At 46.2% G+C, this 21867-nt stretch overlaps 1 protein-coding gene across 17 annotated transcripts in view; it reads right to left on the bottom strand.

The window, feature by feature from the left end:
• Window positions 1–21867, bottom strand: part of LOC137204361 (E3 ubiquitin-protein ligase parkin) — a 1432750-nt gene that overhangs the window by 191024 nt on the left and 1219859 nt on the right. For all 17 annotated transcript variants that reach the window (XR_010933571.1, XR_010933572.1, XR_010933575.1 and 14 more), the window contains one exon: window positions 6296–6379. Coding sequence is in view for 12 of the 17 variants with exons in the window: in XM_067701593.1 (XP_067557694.1) it covers window positions 6296–6379 (84 nt within the window). In the remaining 5 variants the exon portion in view is untranslated. The remainder of the gene's footprint in view (window positions 1–6295; window positions 6380–21867) is intronic.

Raw genomic sequence — 21867 nt, 5'->3', positions numbered from 1 at the left:
CTCATCTTGGCAGAAGATGCCGTCTAGGACTTTCAGAGTTAGAAGCCAATGCCTGGCTTCAAAGCGTCAGAGGACAGGCTGACTTTCTTGTTAGGGGCGAATGCACCCGGCGACTTTAAGTTGAATCTAACGCTCGTTTACCGTTCCCCAAATCCTGGGACCCTCAAGAATTATGCTCAGTCTACTCTGCCTGTGCTCTATAAACAGAACGACAAAGCCCGGATGACAGCACATCTGTTTACAACATAGTTTACTGAATATTTTAAGCCCATAGTTGAGACCTACTGCTCAGAAAAAAAGGTTCCTTTCAAGATATTACTGCTCACTGACAATGCACCTGGTCACCCAAGAGCTCTGATGGAGAAGTACAATGAGATTCATGCTGTTTTCATGCCTGCTGACACAACACCCATCTTGCAGTCCATGGATCAAAGAGTCATTTTGACTTTCAATTCTTATTATTTAAGAAATACGTTTCATAAGGCTATACCTGCCATAGATAGTGATTCCTCTGGTGGATCTTGGCAAAGTATATTGAAGACCTCTGGAAAGGAGTCACCATTTCAGATGCCATGAAGAACATTCATGACTCATTGGAAGAGGTCAAAATATCAACATTAACAGGAGTTTGATTCCAGTACTCGTGGGTGACTTTGAGGGGTTCAAGACTTCAGTGAAGAAAATAACTGCAGATGTGGTGGAAATAGCAAGAGAACTAGAATTAGAAGTGGAGCCTGAAGATGTGACTGACTTGCTGCAGTCTCATGATAACACTTTATGGATAAGAACTTGCTTCTTAGGGATGAGCAAATAAAGTTGTTTCTTTTCTTCTTCTTGGCCGTCCGGCTTGCAGGATCTTTGTTCCCTGGCTGGCAGTGAAAGCGCCGAGGCCTAACCACTGGACCACCAGGGAATTCCCATAAAGTTGTTTCTGGAGGTGGAATTTACTCCTGGTGAAGAAGCTGTGAAGATGGCTGAGGTGACAACAAATGATTTAGATTATTACCTAAACTGATTTGATAAAGTAGTGGCAGGATTTGAGAAGATTTAGTCCAATTTTTTTTTTTCCTTTTTTTTTTTGTGGTACGCGGGCCTCTCACTGTTGTGGCCTCTCCCGTTGCGGAGCACAGGCTCCGGATGCGCAGGCTCAGCGGCCATGGCTCACGGGCCCAGCCGCTCCGCGGCATGTGGGATCTTCCCGGACCGGGGCATGAACCCGTGTCCCTGCATCGGCAGGCGGACTCTCAACCACTGCGCCACCAGGGAAGCCCCCATGTCACCATCTTGATCTACTCCTCCCCACGCATTCCTGTAGCATGCTCTCCCAGCCTCACGGTGAGGATGGATGTATGGCGAGGAAAGAGGGAGCTGTCATTCATTCACTAACATTTAATGAGTGTCCCTACGTGCTAGGCACTGGGGGTTATAAAGACAAAACAGGTACAAACCTTGCACTAAGAAAGTTCAGAATTTTAGTGAAGATATAGGGAAACAACATTTCCCTGTGAAGAATGTACAGCAGAGGTATGTGGTGTAGTCTGAGAGCTTGGAGGAGGTAGTGGGGTGGGCAGGCGGCCTCATGGAGGACCTGTCTTACGATCTGGGTCTTGGAGGTCGAGCAGACACCAGGCAGGCAGGGGTGGCACACTCCCGTTAGACGCTGCGGATTTATTCATCAGAGAGAGCAGTCGCTGTTCCCAAACTACTCTGATCAGGGGCAGACAATGAGAATAATCTCCTTTGTGGTTCTGGACAACAGCATGAAAACTCTGGAGGTCTCTGTTGCCTTCTTGTGGAATAGGAGGAGTCATGTCAACTACTTAGAAGCCCTGGGAGAATGAATCAATTTATGTGGTTTACAAGAGCAAGTGTTTACTTATTAGAAAGCCTCCAGGGGGAATACGTGCAGGAGAACAACCCGGCTCCAGCAAGAAGAAGCAAATGGGGCTGGACTCTCATTAGCCCGTGACGGATTGATCTTCTGTCACTGATTCCCCAAACCCCCAGCAGTTTCAACTGCAAGCTTGTTCAATATTTTAAAACCAATTTAAAACCAATTTTTGAGTTTGCTTTTTTTAAAAAAAGTTGCATTAATCAAAAAATGCATTAAGATTAGGGTCAAGCAGCTTAACTTATGGGAAAATCCTGATTGGGCCCTGGGAGACATGGGCTTGTCTGGCTGGATAATGTCAGAAACCCCTCAGCTTTAGAGCGAGAACAGTGGAGAGTAGCCACAGACGGCTGAAAGGAAAAACCTTACAAATGAATTGAATTGAAAGGAAATTTGAAGAAGGCTAATGCGGGCATTTTGATGTCTTAGCAAAATTCAGACACGAGGATGCACCTGAAGCCTTCTGTTCCAGGAAGGGAGGCTGCGATTAGACTTTTACTGTTAGGTGTGTGGAGTGCCACCCCTTCAAATATTTCAGTTAAGTGGGATTGCAGAGGTCATCCATTTGGAGATCACTGCTGTTTGGGAGAAATGTAGGGAACAGAAAATAAACTGGCTCTATGAAAATAAAAATCCTTCATTCTCTTGCCAAACAGAATTGGCTCTTTCAGGTTGATGAAATAGCTTGTTGGGTTCATCCTTCTCCGTGTCCAAGAGTAGCTCTTGTTGAAATGAGGAAACCAGAGACGTGGTAAACCAGTCCATAAAGGATATACTGGTTATTCTGTGTTCTTTTCTCTCCTCTGCTCTGTGTGAGGAAGGAAGTGGAAGGCTGAATCCGGTGGGCTGTGTCCCTTGGGTCCCTTATGGCTGGCTTTCAGTTGGGTGTGGCCAATGGGAGACGTTTGCAAGAGACCAGAGGGTGAGTGGGAGAAGTCAAGGTGTTGGTCCTCACTCCCCTCCGGCTTTGGGTCTACTTCTGGCAACGCTGGACTCTCCACGATTACACCTCCTGTCCGAGCTCCTCCATGGTTCCAGCTCTTGAGGTTGGTCCCCGTGTTACGCCATTTCCTCCTCTTGTCCCTTCAGGCCTGGCGCAGTCATGGTTCCCCCATGCTGGACTCCTAGGCCCTCCAAATGGATTTTGGTTCTTGTGACCCTTCCCCACAACTGTAGGTCATCCACGACCCCTCAGTTACAGTCTCTTCTGAGGACCCTGAATGGATCAGAGACTTAGGAAAAAATGGCAGCAAAACCCCCAAACGCTAGTTGCCTTCTGTTCTCAGGCAGTAGTGAACCAGCAGACTTTTCCAGTTTGGCGAGTCCATTCGCTTTGTTTTCAAATAAGAGAACTGTGAGGCTGGTGCAGTTATCCGAGCTCTAGGCCGGAAGGAGGCTCATTTCAGAGAGGTCTTGTTGCAGGGCCGTCTCTTCCTGAATTCTCTCTTGGATAACCCTGTCTTGAATTAAAGATTCCTCCTCTGAATTCCTATCATATTGTGTATGCAATTAGAAGCCTTGTGGCATCTAATAAAGTAACATAAGCTCCATGAGAGCAGGGACTTAATCCCCAGAGCCTAGAAACAAGCCTAACCCACTACAGGTGTTTAATACTATTGAATGAATGAAATAATGTCTTTTTCTTTATAGATGCCACTGTGGAAAGGGAGTGCTGCCTGCCATTCCAGCAAAGAGCAAATGTTGCCCGAAATCAAGCCACTGGCCACTGCAGCTGCCCACACAGTAGACCTTGCGGGGAATTCAGGACGCAGAAAATCAGGAAACGTTCTGTGCTCTGGATACTGGCCCTAGGTAGTTAAGATGCATATCGAAGGAATAATTTCAGAGCCCGGACTCTTGTAGCTTCCCATACATAGAAAAGCACTAAAATCATTAACTTGAGAGGTCTGCTTTGTTTGATTAGCAGTAATCTTTTGATGTTTGACTACATGTTTTTTTTGTTGTTGTTGTTTGTTTTTTTTCAGCACAAACTCCTATATATCCTGGCTCCTCCATTACCTCTTCAGAGCTGAGAGGCTGTCTCCCGGCTAGAGTCCTCAGTAAGGTCCTCAAATAAACTTAACTCACAACTTTTAGGTTGTGTGTTTTTCTTCAGTCGACACCACCATCACTTAACAAACATCCACTAAATGTCTGTGCACCAGATACTGTCTTGAGCCTGGGGATGTAGGGATGGACAGAACACAGGGTAGCTGGAGAGAATCTTGCCTCTGTACCTTTGTCCATTCAGTGCCCTCTGCTGGAGGCAGAGGCACTTATCTACATTTCTTCAGAGTCTAGCAGGATGTCTGGCCAGTAGAAATGCTCGATTTAACACCTGCTGATTGATGGTGTGTGCAGACACAGGCCCCTTGATACTGGTCATCTGTACTCAAGGCCAGCTCTAACTCTCTTTCTCCCATATTTCTGAGTTTCTTTTCTTTTTTTAAATTTGGGCTACCTTAATCATTAACACCAAGGTTGGTTAGTTCCTCTTGAAAGAAGAATGAAGGGGATTATTGAGTGCGTCAGGCGCTGGACAGCTTTAGGTTAAGCAACACTCTTCTTCACCTTACTGCTACTGTGTTTAAGTAAATAGATGTTAGGGGACCCCTTCTTGGAAGGCTTTGTCCAGGTCTATTGTCATATGAACATATGCGTATAAACTGCTGGATCACACCCATCTCCCACGGTAGCAGCCTTTGTTCTGGTCTAACCCTTCTGGCCCTGAGGCAAGGGGGCGGGTCTCAGGGTCATTATTATTCCTGACATCAGGACCCAGAGAGCTTGCATCTGAGTGCCCAGAGCTACAATAAGTCAACAGGAAGAGCGTGTGGCATAGAAATGCAGTTCAGCCCTACATCTCTCAATGCTCAGGGTCAGTATTTTAGGAGCAACTGAGAAGACCTGAATTCACTCATTATGTTTCTTTAGTTATGCTAATACTGAGTAAATACATCCACAGAATACCTTACAGGGATTCACTTCTTTATGCTCTCATTTTAGAGCGTTCCGTGATACTTAAAATTATCAACTGTGAAATTAAAATGTTCTGGAACTTCTCTGTCTATTTATGGGGTTCCTGTCAATAAAATGACTAAAGGATTTATCTGGGTAGATTTGGTGTCTATACCCTTGTTAACATCTCTATCAGGAGAAAAATAATGAGCAAATTCATCAACTGTGTTGAAGTTTTTACTCCTTTCCCCTAAGGTTTGGTTGATCATAATTAATAAATAAAAGAAAATACATTTGCATTTCCCTAAGCCTGATAGAGCACTTCAGAGAGTAAGGCTCAGTAAACATGTTCTTTACCTAATCAAGACTGAAATACAGTTTAGCACAGTCCATGATATTTTAAGCAGCTCTTTGCAGGAAACCCCTTTTCTCGTCAATTTAGCAAAGCTACATTGTAACTAACTTTTAAACCAGGCGCCCCCAAGCTCTGCTCATCTCTGGCCCGAGCACACCTGTCAAATCTTTTGATCACACAATACCTTGCCTAACCTGTTGGTTCTTTCCATGGATCAAAGAAGCAGAAATGAAGAATACGTAACCGATGACCCGATCTCTTCCCTAGCTTCCCTTTCAGTAATCTCTTGAACAAACTCTGTGAACAGACTGTGTGAACAAGATAGCATCCAAAGAAAGATCACAAGAAGTCAACAAGCCTGCATGCAGTGGGGGGGTGGGGGGGTGGGGGTGACGACTCTAACCCCCCATCTCAATGATTAGCTGAGATTACTTCCCTTTAAAAACTTTCATGGCCAAACAGACTCTTCAGACATGGTTTTCTGGGGACACCGAGTCTACCATCTACCCAGAGAGCCGGCTTTCCGATTAAAAACAATTTTCCTTTCTACCAACAACTGCCTCTTGGGTATTGATTTTCCAGCGGTGAGCAGCTGGACCTGAGTTCGGTAACGATGTTGCTAAAATAACAATGATATCCTTGCATCGTATAATACTGCAATACTTCTACCACTTCATTCATGGAGACAGTTTTCACCAAAGAGTTCAAACAAAGGCACTTTTGAAAAAAAATAATGTGAGGCTAGTATTGATTTCCCTGATGGAGAGGTTGCTGAGTGGTTTTCTCTCTTTTCTAAAGACTCCTCTGATCATGCTAAGATACCTTATCCCTAATCCACTTACCTCTGGGGTAAAACTCTCATGGAAGTACCAACACACCACACATGGCCACTGGGAAGTCTACAGCTCGCCCGAAGGAAGGAAGTGGTTCTGGAGGGACTGATGGCGGGGAGTCCAGAGTCCCATCACCATGGCTGTAGGCTACTAAGCTGGCCCTGATGTTTTCAGATTGGAACCTTCGATGGTCTCCAGGAAACAGCTCTCATCCCCATAGCCTGAGCCCTGCTTTGAGGAAGGAAGAGGGTACTCTACCTGAGTAACTGTTCCTGAGGCTTCGAACAGGGCACTGCATTCACCTTCGTGGTACGGTTCCTTACACTCCCGGCAAAAGACGAACTGCAGGAGAACACATGCAGGTTAGAGAGGGGCTTGCTGGTTGCATCTGGTCACATGTTTTTCTTTTCCAAGCTCATTCTAGCCCTGCCTCTTACTTGGGTGATGGTGTGTGTGCCAAATTACTTTTTTTTTGCGGTGCGCGGGCCTCTCACTGCTGTGGCCTCTCACTGTTGTGGCCTCTCCCGTTGCGGAGCACAGGCTCCAGATGCGCAGGCTCAGCGGCCATGGCTCACGGGCCCAGCCGCTCCGCGGCATGTGGGATCCTGCCGGACCGGGGTACAAACCCGTGTCCCCTGCATTGGCAGGCGGATTCCTAACCACTGAGCCACCAGGGAAGTCCCCAAGACATTTTTTCCCTTCACGTTGTCTCCACCACAGAAAAAACTTCTCCTCTGTCCCCATGGTCAATTTCCTGTTTTAACAACTCATCTGAAGATCATTTAAATCTCAGGGCATAACAAGCAAGAAAGACAAGTATTTTATCAGGAAAAGGCCTCTTCTACAGCTATGTCACCATCTCTCTTCTCACCAGCACTTTCAGAGTGTTATAGCTTAGTTCTTCTCACAGCCAAGAGAATGAGCCCACGTTTTGTGGGATATAAACTTTCCTTAAAGGTTCATGTTGGTGGGAGAGGGGGTATGTGTCAGGATGTCATTACACAAATCAACAAGACCACCAGGTTTTAATTTCTGACATTTTAATTTTCCCTGAACTGACAGCTACTCCGGTGAACAGTGAATGAATTGGATCCTAGAGTCCTTTCTTAAGGCTTTTTTTTTTTTTTTTAATGTATCTGCTCATATTTGGGTTTGTCTCAGACCCATCACTCTGTTCTTATGTTGAAAAACTGTGAACTGAATGGTTCAATCATTGAGAAGAGCTCACTGTGTGATTTCACCCCACTGCTTTTCATGGAAGCAAGTCTGATCTCTTGGTGTGACAGGGAAAATGTTTCACATCTTATTAGCTCGGGGATGAGACATAAAATCAGTTTCATGGTAGAGGAACACTCTGGAGGTTGATCAGTTTGTCAGAATAAATAGGACTTTCCTGACACAAAGACATTAAATTCCCTTTCATACCAGTACTACAAAGAATAGACCATATATATATATATATATATATATATATATATATATATATATATATATAAATAAAAAACAGAAAAGGAAGAGCCTATAAAAATTAAACCCTCAGGCTTCCCTGGTGGCACAGTAGTTGAGAGTCCGTCTGCCGATGCAGGAGACACGGGTTCGTGCCCCGGTCTGGGAGGATCCCACGTGCTGCAGAGCGGCTGGGCCTGTGAGCCATGGCTGCTGAGCCTGCGCGTCCGGGGCCTGTGCTCCGCAACGGGAGAGGCCACAACAGTGAGAGGCTCACGAACCCCCCCTCCCAAAAAAATTAAACCCTCACCACTTCAGTATGGCAAAAGGCAAGAGAAAGCTAAAAAAATGTGTTGGTGATAATTTAGCATTAATGCACTTGCTAATTTGCTCCTATTCAGACAGTATAACTTAAATTTACATACATTGTGCCATGGGCTTCCTAGTTAAATAAATCTGTCTCGTACAAAATGAGGAAATATCTAGAAGGTCTGATTTGATCTAAAAAAAGTTCAGGGTTTTTTTTGGGGGGGGTTCAGTGTTGGCTTTTTTTTTTTTAATATATCTTTATTGGAGTATAATTGCTTCACCATACTATGTTAGTTTTTGTTGTACACCAAAGTGAATCAGCCATATGCATATATATGTCCCCTTATCCCCTCCCTCTTGAGCCTCCCTCCCACCCTCCCTATCCCACCGCTATAGGTCATCGCAAAGCGCGGAGCTGATCTCCCTGTGCTACGCTGCTGCTTCCCACTAGCTATCTATTTTACATTCAGAGGACGCGGGGTGGGAGGGGGAAGCTGGGGCAAAGTGAGAGTAGCATCGACATATATACATTACTGAAAGTTCAGGTTTTTAATTAAGTTATCCAGAACTCAAGACTGTCAACCAGGTACTTGTACAAATGCTTAGGACTTCAGTTCTCAAACTGTGTACCAAGGAGCCCTGGGGGGTTACAACAAACTCACAGGGGTGGAGTGGGATCTTTTAAATTTTTGAGGAAAAGCACAGTGATACTCAGCATCTGTTGGACACTGTGAATTACTAACTCAGGGCTGTTCAAGGTGTTAATGTAGATTGTGCTACCCTCCTTTTGCTGACATCATGTTTTTGCAAAGCGGGATTTTTGGAGGTTACTGTGATAAAAAAGACAGCTGCCAGGTGAGCATCTCTTTGGACCAGGAGATGTAGTTATTTAAGAATGAAATAAAAATATTTGTTTCTTTCAATTTATGTGAACTGTTTTTTCAAATGGCTATGAAGTTGTTAAGACATTAATTCTTACTTATGTTATGTGGACCTAATTATTTAATAAACAGAATGTTACGTGTTTCTTTTGGCCTAGAAGCACCAGGAAAAATTTACCAAGCCACTAGGGGCATGGTGAACAGAGGAAATTTGGGGAAGTCTGGCTTAGGCAGATACAAAACTCCTTGAGATAATGTTTTGGGTCTGTTTGCAAAAACTCCTAGGGGCACAGGTATTTGCAAAGAGCTTGAGGAGAAAACATCTGGCTCCAGTATCTTCATATTCACTCTGCCAACCTGCCTGTCTCCTTTCTGGGGCACATGGGTCTGGCTCTAACCAATAATGTAGAAGGCTGCCATCTCCCCAGGGGTTTATTAGTCATTAGCTGTGGGCTCATATTTGCGGAGGCTCTTTTAGGATGCCTTGTGAGTAAATACTAACTGAATGGAAGAGACTACCACACAGTTATATTGTATACTTTTCCTGGATTCTTTTCTTTTTTTTTTTTGCGGTATGCGGGCCTCTCACTGTTGTGGCCTCTCCCGTTGCGGAGCACAGGCTCCGGACGCGCAGGCTCAGCGGCCATGGCTCACGGGCCCAGCTGCTCCGCGGCATGTGGGATCTTCCTGGACCGGGGCACGAACCCGTGTCCCCTGCATCGGCAGGCGGACTCCCAACCACTGCGCCACCAGGGAAGCCCCTGGATTATTTTCTTTTGAGATAGATCTGACAAATGCTAATAATTTTTGCATGTTTTAAAAAAAGAATTTTTAAAGCCTTTTAAAAATCATAACAGTAATACATACTTATTCTATTGGTTCTGTAAACTCTATCTCCTTATTACATATGATTAAAAAGCAGTATCTATGGACTGTATTACCTTAGTGCCTGTGATGTTAATTTTATGTGCCAACTTGGCTAGACTATAGTCTATTCAACCAAACACTAATGTAGGTTTCTCAGTGAAGAGAGACAGTCCTAGATGATCTGGGTGGGATTGATTCAATTAGTTGAAAGGTTTTTAAGAGCAGACCTGAAGCTTCCTCAGGAAGAGAGTTCACCTGTGGACAACAGAGTTCCAGCCTACCCTTCCTGGCATCCTGCCCTGTGGATCTGGGACTTGCCTAGGTAGCCCCATAATCCCCATAATCACGTAAGCCAATTCCTTGCAATCAATCTCTCTCTATAGATACAGATATATTAGACATAGAGATATTTATATATAAATGTATACTAGATATCTACTATAGCTATATCTATAGATATCTCTTTATATATCTATAGATCTATGGGGACAGCTGAGCATGCCTAGATAATCTATATTTACATTTATCTCCTACTGGTTCTGTCTCTCTGGTGAAACCTTGGTTGACACAGCTAAGCTCCTACAGAAGTTTTACTAGGTCAGTTTATTTATACTAGGTCAGTGATTCTTTTGCAAAGACAACTTTTGAATTGTCTATGTTATTTGAAAAATTGTAATTTAAATCTTCCCCCCTCCCCCCCCCCCTTTTGTTGGCTGTGCTGCGTGGCTTCTGGGATCTTATTTCCCCAACCAGGGATCGAACCCGGGCCCCTGTCAATGAGAGCACGGAGTCCTAACAAGTGGACCGAGAAGGAATTCTCTCCCTGTTTGTTTTTAATCCCGAGTACCCACAGGACAATGCGTCTTAGAAGTCAACACCAGAAACAAGTTAATCACTCCCAACAGTGTGACGGCTTCCCTTTATCTGACAGTGAACCTGGTGATCCAATACATTTTTCTCTTTGGCGCAGCTGCCTGTCTGGTTGGTGCCAAACTTCTCACTTAACTGTAGTAATTAGCTCATCCTAAATGCCTAAGATGAAGTATACAATTTTAAGACAACTATTCAATAAAGGATAAGTTCAATAAGATACTTTTTTTTCTAATAAGTAATAGCCAAACTGTTCTTACCATTCAAGTCATATTTTTGCCTTGCGGTTAATATGTGTTGAGTATTTATTTTGGGTGAATAAAATCTTGGACTTGGACAACATGTAAAAGAATAGCATATTGTAATTCACGAAATCATACAGTGATATTTGTATTTTAAAAACGCAGATACAATTTAGTGTTTAAAAGTAAAGCCTTTGAAGTCGGAGAGACCTGGACTCAGAGGCCCTTGTCTACCATTTATTATCTGTGTGACCCTAACATCTCTTTGCTTTAGCTTCCTGCATCTGTAAAGAAGAAATAATAAGATAATTAATATTTAACCCAGTTTCTGGCACCTAGTAAATAGGAGAAATGGTTTTCTCATGGAGTTACAATGTTATATGAGCAAAAAAATTCTATAGAAAAGTAAGGTGATAGTAAAGCACCTTGTTAATTAAAGCAATTCTCAATATACTAATAATTGCTGTTGTTCTGTGAAGGCCTGAGTGAAACTGAGGACCTCGTGGGAAGCACCAAGCTTGTCAGCTCCCCATAACTGCAGCAGAGAAAGGGATACTGACCCCTCGTTCCTCGTGTACACGCAGAGGTGCCGTCACTGTCACTCCCCTTAGGAAATCCCACACTACCATGCAGCTAAATGAACTGCCTGTCACGTTTATCATTCAGTACCATGTCAGTAGACAAGTCATTTGATTGATGTTTGAGTTTGATTTCCCGTACGCCCATAATGGAGACATTCAAAAGGATATGTATGTATATTTTCTCTTTGGAAGCATAAAAAGGGATGAGATGAACAGCCTCCAATGCACTCAGAACACGGCATTGTCGGTTGTTATCAGTAAAGGTGAGAGCCCTCGGCACCTACAAGCGATGAGCCTCTAGATAAGCTCTGACCCTCAAAGGTGAATGATCTCTGTGTGAAAAGCCCGAAGTTCTTTGTGCTTGTTTTCTATCACGACAGCATCTATTATAAAAGCATTTTATTATGTGCCATTTATTTTTCCTCCACAGCTCTGAAGTTCTGTGTTAAAAGAACAGGAGAGAATCAAATATCATCTCAGGACCCCTTACTATATTCAAGGGAAACATCAAAACCATGACGCACACATTTGTACTTCTTTGGGACTAGATGAAATACTTTTCTTTTAGGTGTATGACTTTCCAGAAGATGGCAGCAGTGATACATGAGATTCAGCCCCAGTGTGTTAAAAATAGTCTATCAAAAGAGGGAGGCTCCCCACGGGGTGGCTAGCCGCCTAAATATGGAAAACTGGTTCTGACAAGACAGTGCCACAGAACGGAAATGGTGTTAGATTATAACGCGCTAAGACACAAGTTCGAAAGGAAGAAAGTCAGGTTATTTCCTTTCAAGTACACAACATCTTAGAATCACAGAATCTCACGGTGGGAAGCAGTCTTAAACTGTGCCACGCTCTAAACGCAAACAGACTACAACAATCTTTTACATGCAATCTCCAAATGGCTAAGAAGAAATAATTTCAAGGAAGCTGGATAGAGCTCAGTAGCTGAACTCTTTTGTATTTTTCAAATTCTGTACAAATCATCCAAGATGGTTACACAATGCCATCTATGTTCCCACAAAATACTGTGACCTCTACACTCCCTCCCTACCCCGTCCCCTGAATTATTTTTGTTTTAGGTTTGCTACCATGAAAAGCCCCTTACTCTCCTTGGTTTAATTTCCATTCACGGGAGTTCTTAAAAGAACTCTGAAAATTCCCTTTTCCTACAGCATCATGATCTCAATCAAGTACAAGTATGTACCCATTCAGTCTTTTGGTTGTGCAGAGTCTTAATTTATACACTTACTGTGAGTATGATCTAATGGGAAGCTTTATTACCATCTGTCTCAGAACCTATTAGAGAAGATGAGCTCATACAAGAGACCATACCTGCGAACCTACTTTCAACAGAGAACCTTAAATTAAGAGAGGCGCCTAATAAATGCTCTGAACTGTGTGGGTGGCGCGCCTGGTGATGATACTCCTGGGAGTTGAACTGTCCAATGTATAATCATAGACAAAAATATTTGAACTTATTTCCTACTTTAAAATATCTACAGTTTTTTCAAACTTAAAAATGCTTCTTGACCATTTATTTTTCCTTGTTCAAGAACAGCTTTATTGGGCTTCACTGGTGGTGCAGTGGTTGAGAGTCCGCCTGCCGATGCAGGGGACGCGGGTTCGTGCCCCGGTCCGGGAGGATCCCACGTGCCGCGGAGCGGCTGGGCCCGTGAGCCATGGCCGCTGAGCCTGCGCGTCCGGCGCCTGTGCTCCACAACGGGAGAGGCCACAACAGTGAGAGGCCCGCGTACCGCAAAAAAAAACAAAAACAAAAACAAAAAACAGCTTTATCGGGATACAATTCACATAGTCTGGGTTTTAAAAAATGGTTTATATGTTTTTTGAGTGAATAATACATGCGCACAGCACAAATTCAAAAGGTGCAAAAGGCAAATAGTGAAAAATAAGTCTCCCTTCCTCCTTGGTCAGCTCACAAAGCTTTCCAGGGACAATCACTCTCACCTGCATATATACAAGCTATTTTGAGACTAAAGATGGTATACAGAATATTGCTTTATGTAACGTGCTCTGCACCTTGCTTTTTCATTTAATACATTACAGCCTGTCCTATATCAGTGCCCTTTGAGCAACCCTGAACAGCTGAATTCTCCCTCAACAGCCACACGATATACAAGTTGATAGATGCATCGGAATTCATTTAACCAGCACCCTACAGACGAGCATTTAGGCCCTTTCCAATATTCTGCCATTATAAACAAAGCTGCGGGGAACGTCCTTCTCCATAGGTCATTTTGCACGTGTGAAAGGAAATCTGTACGATGAATTTCTAGAAGTGAAATAGCTGGATCGAAGGGTGTGGGAAGTTTACATTTGGATTGCTTTTGCGAGCCTGCTCTCGTGGAGCGTGCGCGGGTCCCAGGCCCTGCAGTGAGGTGTGTGACGGATGACCTGCCCCTCCTCCCCTCCAGCGTGCTGTCACCAATCAGGGCCTTCGTCAAACCCAAACAAAACAAAAGAATCTCTAACTCACAGCACTTCTGCTAAGGCCTTTTTATCCATGTTGGATTTCTGCAAAGACGTGCTCCTGGCCAGAGAAATAACTCCCAGTCACTTCTGAGTCCTGTCCAGACGGCTGAACCAAGGTCAAGAGGGGCCTGCAGCCGGCCCTCCATCACTTCCCTGCTCCCCCTGCCTGGGCTCTGAAACAAGGTGCTCGGAGCTCGTCTCCTCCTTGTTTGGACTGGCCTGAATTCATCCTGCTGGCGGGAAAAGGCCTCGAAGTGAATTTTGGCTTTGGTGGCTTTAAACACTGACAGCCAACAAACTGGAGGTCCAGGTGAAGGAGAAGGAAACAGGAGACAAGGGAGCGGCACCTTCAGTTGCCTGAGGCTGTGTCCTGGGCCTTAGCTCTGAGCAGAGTAGACGCAGCGCCACTGCCGCTGCCCTGCCAGGAGAACAGCAATGACAGCAACGGGCAGGGACCCTGGGGGAGTGTGACAGGTGTGACTGATGGCAGCGATCCTCTCTCCCCAAGCCTCCACGCTTCCTGTCTCACTCTCTCTTGCTGTAACCGTTTTTTTTTTTTTTTTTTTTTTTTTCCCAGTGCTCGGGCCTCTCACTGTCGTGGCCTCTCCCGCTGCGGAGCACAGGCTCCGGATGCGCAGGCCCAGCGGCCATGGCTCACGGGCCCAGCCGCTCCGCGGCATGTGGGATCGTCCCGTACTGGGGCACGAACCCGCGTCCCCTGCATCGGCAGGCAGACTCTCAACCACTGCGCCGCCAGGGAAGCCTGCTGTAACCGTTTTAAAGAAGGATTCCCGGCGTGCTGCCCCCATCCCACCCTCCACATCCCCAGCCCCCTCCCTCACTTCACCGCTCCCCTTGTTTCCAGAGGCCAAAGTAGGATTGAGCTGCAAGCTGGGACTCTTGCAAGTATTTGATGATGATGTTCACAGCATCCTTGTTGCTCTAAACAAACTTCTTGGCAGGTAAATTTCTGCATCTAACTGAAAATTCCCTTTAACATCTTACAAGGCCGGCTCAATTTTGCTTTCCAGTCAGCGTTTCCCAAACCTTATGGGGCATTTGGTTCCTTCCAGAAGAGGAGCAATGGTCACAGAGGATCAAATTCAACACCACTTTCAAATATTGCCACTCATTAGTGAACATGTTTGAATATGGCCATTCGTTAGTAAAATGCATAGCATATGTCTTCTCTAATTTTTAACTGGTCTCTAATCCTTGTGACCTTATCATTTACAATCTGTAGAAAGGCACTAGACTCTGTAAAAACGGTTACACTCTGCCAGTCAAAATGTGAGATTCAAGCCATATGGCAGTTTGAGCCCAATTTGTCCCATATGCCTGTGGGCGTCCTTCGGCTTGCTAGCGCAGCAGGGGAGATGAACGCTTCCCTTGAATGCTTGGGCCCAACCCCAGGCAACTCCCGTCAGGGTCAGCTTTGGAAAGGTGCTAACAGTGTTGGTGGCACTCCCACGGGCACATCTTAGAGATGTTTGTCTTTGGAGGCTTTGCAGCTTGTCAAACCTTTACTGTGTGTTAGGCAGTTTTGTAGGTGCCTTGGGAACATACCTGTTCCCACCCCTCTCTCCACAGCCTCAGTCCAAAAAGGTCAGGGTATTTTTCTCCCCAGTACTGTCTCTTCCTTATATTCCTCTATGAAATGTTTGTCTTTCTATACGAAACTATTCTCACTTATCCCCTCTTCTAAATGAAGAGGATTTGAATCCTATTCATCCTTGTTTCCCCCAGATCCAGTGTCTGGAACATAGTAGGTGGTCACTGTCTGTCTGTCGCATGCCAGGCGCCCAGTTCAAGGCGTTTACAACTCAGTAGGAGAGATGATGCTTGTGGAGAACAAAAGACCTGGAGGACAACAGCCCAGAGTCATGTGCTGAAGTGTCCAAGGATGCAAGTCTGCAGGAACTCCCAGAGAAGAGCCCCGGGTTGGGTTGGGGTTTGGCCGCAGTGGCATTTGCCTTTCCGCCCCTCGCATTCCATTCCCTCTTCAGGCAGTGGTTCTAACATCAGGCTAGTCTCTCACCTCTCTGCTAACAGCTTGGAAAAATCCCTCCCCTGTTCCTGACCTCCCTCCTGAACTACGGTGCAGCCTGCTGCAGACTCCCATCTGGACAGGGTGCGCCCCTTCAGATTCATGTCAACTCAAATCCCATGTGATTATTGTGGAAAAGAAGACTGGGATAAAAGAGCAGAAATTCAAAGAGTTAATTTGAGGGGTGAGGGTAGGGGACCCAGAAGGAGGGGTCCCTGCACACCTGTAGGACCACACCTGCCTGGGGCCGCCCCTCCTCCTTTCTCCTGCTCTCTTCACTCTCGGAGCACCCAGTCACCCTGAAATGCTCAGCACAGACCTCACATTCTCCCAGAATTAATCCTGTTTATAATGCCAGGGCTAGCAGAGCAGTTGTCGCGTAGGCAGGACGGACAGACGTTTGTAAAACGAATGAGTGGTAGGAGCTGGAAAACTCTAAACTTCCAAGAAGCATGAGGAGAGCCCAGTGTCATGGGAATCCAGCCATGAGGCGCCTGGGCCAGGGAACAGAAGGAATGAGACCAAGACATTTTTGGTCCCTTGAAGCAATTAGTAGCCAAGTTCGGAGGCTAAGGTCCCAGGGATGATGGAGTGGGGAAGGCTTCACGACAGAGGGGTCTGAATTGGTCTGAAAACAGAAAAGGAAAATGAAAAGGGAGGATGAAGATGCTAGAAAGAGGGTGGGTAAGAGTGGGAGGAAAGCCCTGGAGAAGATAGGCCAGGAAAACCTAAACGCTCCCAGGTGGTGGTTTAAAAGGAGGAGGGCCAATTTTCACCTCGTGGGAAGGCAAAATCCTGGGATGGTAATTTGCTGATGAGAAGGTTGCCTGAAGGAGATTACGTCTGATTAGTGTGATGCCAGCTATTACTCTTCTGGAGTCAAGAGGAAGAGCAGAGTTAAGGATGGAGGAAGGCTGGAATAGCCATTGTCAGTCAGGAGATGACACACGAATTGAGGGAAGCCCAGCCACGCTGAGGACCCAACTGATGGAACGGCAACAACCTCTGCCTCCCTGTGACTCAAAATGTGCCCCTAGACCAGCAGCACAAGCATCGCCTGGGAGCTTAAGGAGGAATCTCAGGCCCTGCCCAGAAGTGCTGAATCAGAATCTGCATTTTAATAAGATCCCTGATGACCTGCGTGCACACCACAGGTTAGAAGCACTGCTCGAGCTCATTCAATCAATCAAAATTTACTGAGCACACACACTGCGTGCCAGGTGCCCTGAGGGCATACAAGCATGCATAAGATACAATTTTCAGTCTCAGGCGAGTCACAGTTCACCCCTCCCTCCCTCTACCCAGCCCTCCCTCCAGCCAGCAAGTATTTATTGAGAACGTACTCTGTGCCAGGTGCTGTGCTAGGCAGTGCGAGTGGTGAACACGCTGGGCACTCTTCTTGACCTCAAGGAGTTTATATTCAGCTGTGTCCTAATTGTCATGGTGGACAAGGTTTTTGGGGGAGCAAAGGATGTGTGCGGCCACCAGCCCGGGCAGTCAGGCTAGGTCTCCAGGAGGAAGTGGAGAGTAAATTGAGACCCAGCCGAGTCTGGTCAAATGATGGGTCCCTGAATGGTGCTCATTCCAGGTCTGGGACAGCGCCAGTGCTGGGGGCTTTCAGGGGAAGGTGGACCTTTTCACTCTGGACCACTGAGTTGGAGGTGTTGAAGTGAGACAGGAGGGGGGGCGGTTGGGGACTGGAGGTAGAGTGAGGGTCAGGGTGGGAGGCGTGGCTTTGTGGAGGCTGTGGATTCTGGTTGGGTGGCCAGGGCAGGAGCAGGGGCTGCAGGGGGCAGACTGAGCCAGGCTGGGAGCCCCAGGGAGCTGCAAAGCCTCAAGCACTCACAGCATGGCTAATTAAGAGAGTCGGGCACAGGGCAGTGGGAGAGAACACTCAGAAACTGAGTTTTGGCCAGTGCGATTGCCTCGCTAACAAAACCCAGCAGGAATAGACTCTGTCAGTGTTAAGTCTGCAGCATTTTTGTTTTTGATCTGGAATCCATTGGCAAAAGGACACAGTCTAGAACAGAGCTGTCCACAGGCACAGGACTAACTTAAAACGTTCTAGTAGCCACATTAACAGAGTAAAAAAGAAACAGGTTTATAAATTTGAATATTTGATTTAACCCAATATATCCAGACTGTATTTTCAACATGTGACCAACATAAAAGGTGTTGTTATTTTTCATGTTTTTCACTGAGACTTTGAAGTCCGGTGTGTGTTGAAGCCTCACATCGTCTCAGTTCAGATCAGCTGCAAACCATTGGCTCGGCTGCCTCACGTGGCTGGCGGCTACCACGTCGGACAGTGTGGTTCTAGAACTCTTGAGTCTGAGGGCTACTTGGATGAGGCAGACGGCCAGCTTAGGTACCACAGGACAAAAAGAAACAGAGCACCTTCCATACGGAATAAGTGAGTAGGACAGGGCGACGTGGGAAACAAGAGAAGATAAGAAATTAGCTGTGCTAATGCAAAGAAATTAGATTTTTTTTTTCTAATAAAGGATGCTCTTCACTTTTAGCCTTTGAAAGACTCACTTGGTCTGTGATGTAGGAGAGATGTGCAGAAACAGAAAATCAGAAATAAGAACATGTGGTGCCACTGTCTCCAATGGGAGCGTACGGATTTTCCTGCCACACACGGTGAGTTATTTGTGAAAAGCAAGTCCAAAAAACCAGAACCAACCTGAGTTACGTCTAACTTTCCCGGTGTCTCTGGGTGCCTGATTCACCTGCTGGCTCACTCCGTCAAATCTTGTACCAAGGACAGAGAGCGTCCAGACCATTAATCATCCAGTAGACGACCGAATTGCTGCAAATACCTGCTTCTAATGTCTGCAATCCTATCCTTCCTTTAAGTGACGATATAGGATGAACTTAGTACATGTAAAGCCATAGAAATCCACAATGTTACTCACATTAGTTGGACCCAGTATGACTAGAGTCTCCTAATTTAGCCAACCAAGGGGTTTAGGTGAGGGACTTTTGCTTTCAGGTGTGAAGTATCAGGCTGGCGCCTCGACTTTGGAAGCCTCTGTTCACACGATTTCACAAGAGGGCTTTCACGTGCAGTAGTTTAGATAGGGCCTGGCGAATTAGGGAAAGGTCACCCTACCAAAGAGCAGTAACACCGCAGCACTTAAGAATTAAAGCTAGAATCATGACTTGGATTTCACCCCTGAAGTCATGGAGTCACTAACGACAGAAGCTGAAACGAATGTCAGAAAGTTCCCGTCACTGCACGAAGTTCTCGTGGGCACACGGCATTTGGAGGCAGGAGGCCGGTCATCCCCTATTTAAGGTTTCCCTGGACCTCCTGGTGTTCTCTGCCCCAGGACCTGGGCCCTCAATTATTATTCATGAATATTCCTGCTCAGAAAGGAAGAGAGAAGCCCAGAGACGGGGTCTGAGCTGTTCATTCACACCCCAGTCTCCACGGGGCTGAGACACTTCAGGCTTCTGTTTCTGTTGGTAACACTGCTTAAGGAAGGTTCCCAGCTCTTAACAACGGCAGGAGCAACGCCCCTTTATCCTGCCCGATAGGCATCTGTGCCCCGAGGAGCAGACGGTGGTGGAAGCCCTCCACACTCAGGGAGCTGATTTCCTCTGAGGCCCTGACATCGGCCCCCCCACTTCCATCAGGGCAGCGCCAAGCCTCCTCGGGCCGCGTGTGAACCCAAGATAACGCCCGCCTAGGGGTGCTGAGAGCCGAGTGGAAGCCTGGCGCCTTCAGCGGCCTGCAAACCGTTATCTCCCAGCAACACACACCTTGCGGAGTCTTGCTCAAGTGTGAAGTCAATCCCTGACTTACAAGACCGCCCCCTCCTCCCACCACCTGTGCTTTCTCTCCTGATTTTATTGCTTTGCGGAGGAAGTAGAACGCCAGCTAATTAAGTGGCCGCTAAACAGCCAGTACCTGGACTGTGTCTTGGAGCTGCTGAGATAACGGCAGGTTGCAGGAGAGTGAAGTGAAATGTCATCTCCAGCGCTGCCTCTTAGCCAGTATCCTTCTGTTCATTAAGCCGAATAACAATGAACAGAGGAGTGTACACGGTTCACTTCGCGGCGCCCCCTTCCTCCCTCTCGATTTGGCGGCAGAGAACCTAGAGCCACGAGGCCCTCGCAGAGCGCACCGATCATCTTCAGGGTGGAACGGCCGCCCCTTTTCTTCTGGCAACATCCTTGCTAATGTTGGGACGTGATATTATTCTGAACTTTCAAAAACTGCCCCACGCCTTGGATATGCCAGCCGCAATGGGCATTCAGCGAATATTTTTAGGGATAATTATAAAGATCTAACGCCTTATTCTTTGAAATCCCATTTTTGCCTGTGACTAGAATCAAATTTTCAAGAGGCTAATAGCTCCTAAAGGAACCTTTGCTGCTAGGATCCGGTGGGGAGATAGAAAACTGCTCCCAGGCGCAGCCGCTTGGAACATGGAATCATCCACTTCTACAACTCTGTGTTTCGAGGAAAAGGTGTCGTAGTGTCTCCCTCCCCCATCACAACACGACTCACCGTGACATACTCATCACGGGAAGACTGTGTCCTAGGAGGGAAATGCTCATTCCAACAAAGTCACCGAAAGCATGCAGACGGCCACGACTCCCCCTTTATTGCTACAGAGAACCTGACACCCTCCTCCTTCAAGGCAGCAGCAACAACTTCTAAAAAACCTAACAGTGCAAAGTTGTACAACCTGGGTTCGATTTCCAGCAGAAGAGTATAATTTCCTTTGGAGTCTTAAAAAAATTGGAATGAATTCTTCTCCTATTGGGACGGTCTGACATAGGTTTTTTTGGTTAAGTTTCGTTGAAGGCAGGCGTGATAAAGTCGCCTCTCACCACCTCCTTCAGCTTCTTGACTCTCTACCCTGAGCACTGGTCTGTGTCCCACGTGTCTCACAGGCCTTCACTTTAGTGCAGACCGGGAGCAGATTGCTTGGCGTGAAACCAGCTTTGTCGCACAGGAAGATCTGCAGTGGGATCTGGGGGGAGCCCATTAATCGTCATTTGCTGTCACACGCTCGTGAACCTCTTTTCCAATCTTGCTGCTCATTTGTGGCAGCTGCCGTTGCCACCGAGTGCCTTTCCTGAGAAGCGGGCTCACCGTGACCAGGATTCCGGGCTGTTTTCTAGGGAACGTGAATGGGAACCAAGGGTCCTCAAGGACTCACGGCCAGGCAGGCTCCCGGGCCGTGTTTCAGACCCCTGGGCGAGTTAGGAAGTGGCAACAGGGGATTAGGAGGCTTACCTGCAAATTTACACCTGCTGTTTTCAATAGGGCGGTTAAAAGAGTGGATTTTTAAAAAGTGGATGTTTGCTCCTGTCAGTTTTGAAAGATACACTTAGTTTGCTAAAGGGGAGTGTTAAGTTAGTCTCAAGGATCTCAAGTAAATTTGTATCTGACACAGGTCCACGCTGGGAATAAACCGTGGACTGGAGACGCTAGTAAACAGTCTGGACAGGAATGACCCTCATGACCTCCAGGGTTTTTTTTCCCTACAAATGCTTGCAATTTGATTTGACATAATTCTTGCATTTACAGTGAAATCTTCCCACTATTTTTTTTTAAGTTATAAACTTTGGTTTGATGCTTTCCGAAAGGAAGCCGATGCCACCACCATGGGCCCAGTTTTGCTATTTCTCAAATCTATCAAAAAAGTAAGGTGTCCAAGTCCTTTTTGGAGTGAAATGTCAGCTCGGTGTATACAAACCTTTTTAATGCTTACATCACTGAGACTTGATGGGACCTCCTTACTCTGTTCCTCTGACCTGTGATCTAAGTCATGCTTTGTAACATCACTAACAACAGCGCTTTGAGTGCAAAGCCTCATGGACCACGACAAAGTGACTTCTTCGTATTAGCTCAAAGGCAATGCCTTTCAGGCTAATGACAATAAGCTGACTTGCAACAAGCAATTTCTAAACTCCTTTATCCCCCAGTATTTCCATTCCACTCAGGTGAGATGGATTCTTCTCTCTCCATGTTCAGTGATCAGCCCTGTTGCAAGGCAAGTACAACTTGTTTCTGTCAATCTGTGCTGCTTCTGAGTCATGCTCCGCGCCGTCACCGAGCTCTGGAATTGGAGAATCT

This window comes from Pseudorca crassidens, chromosome 13 (assembly GCF_039906515.1).
Source record: "Pseudorca crassidens isolate mPseCra1 chromosome 13, mPseCra1.hap1, whole genome shotgun sequence".
Classification (NCBI taxonomy): Eukaryota; Metazoa; Chordata; class Mammalia; order Artiodactyla; family Delphinidae; genus Pseudorca; species Pseudorca crassidens.
Note: the sequence above shows the minus strand (reverse complement) of the source record. Positions and strands in the feature narration are given on the sequence as shown.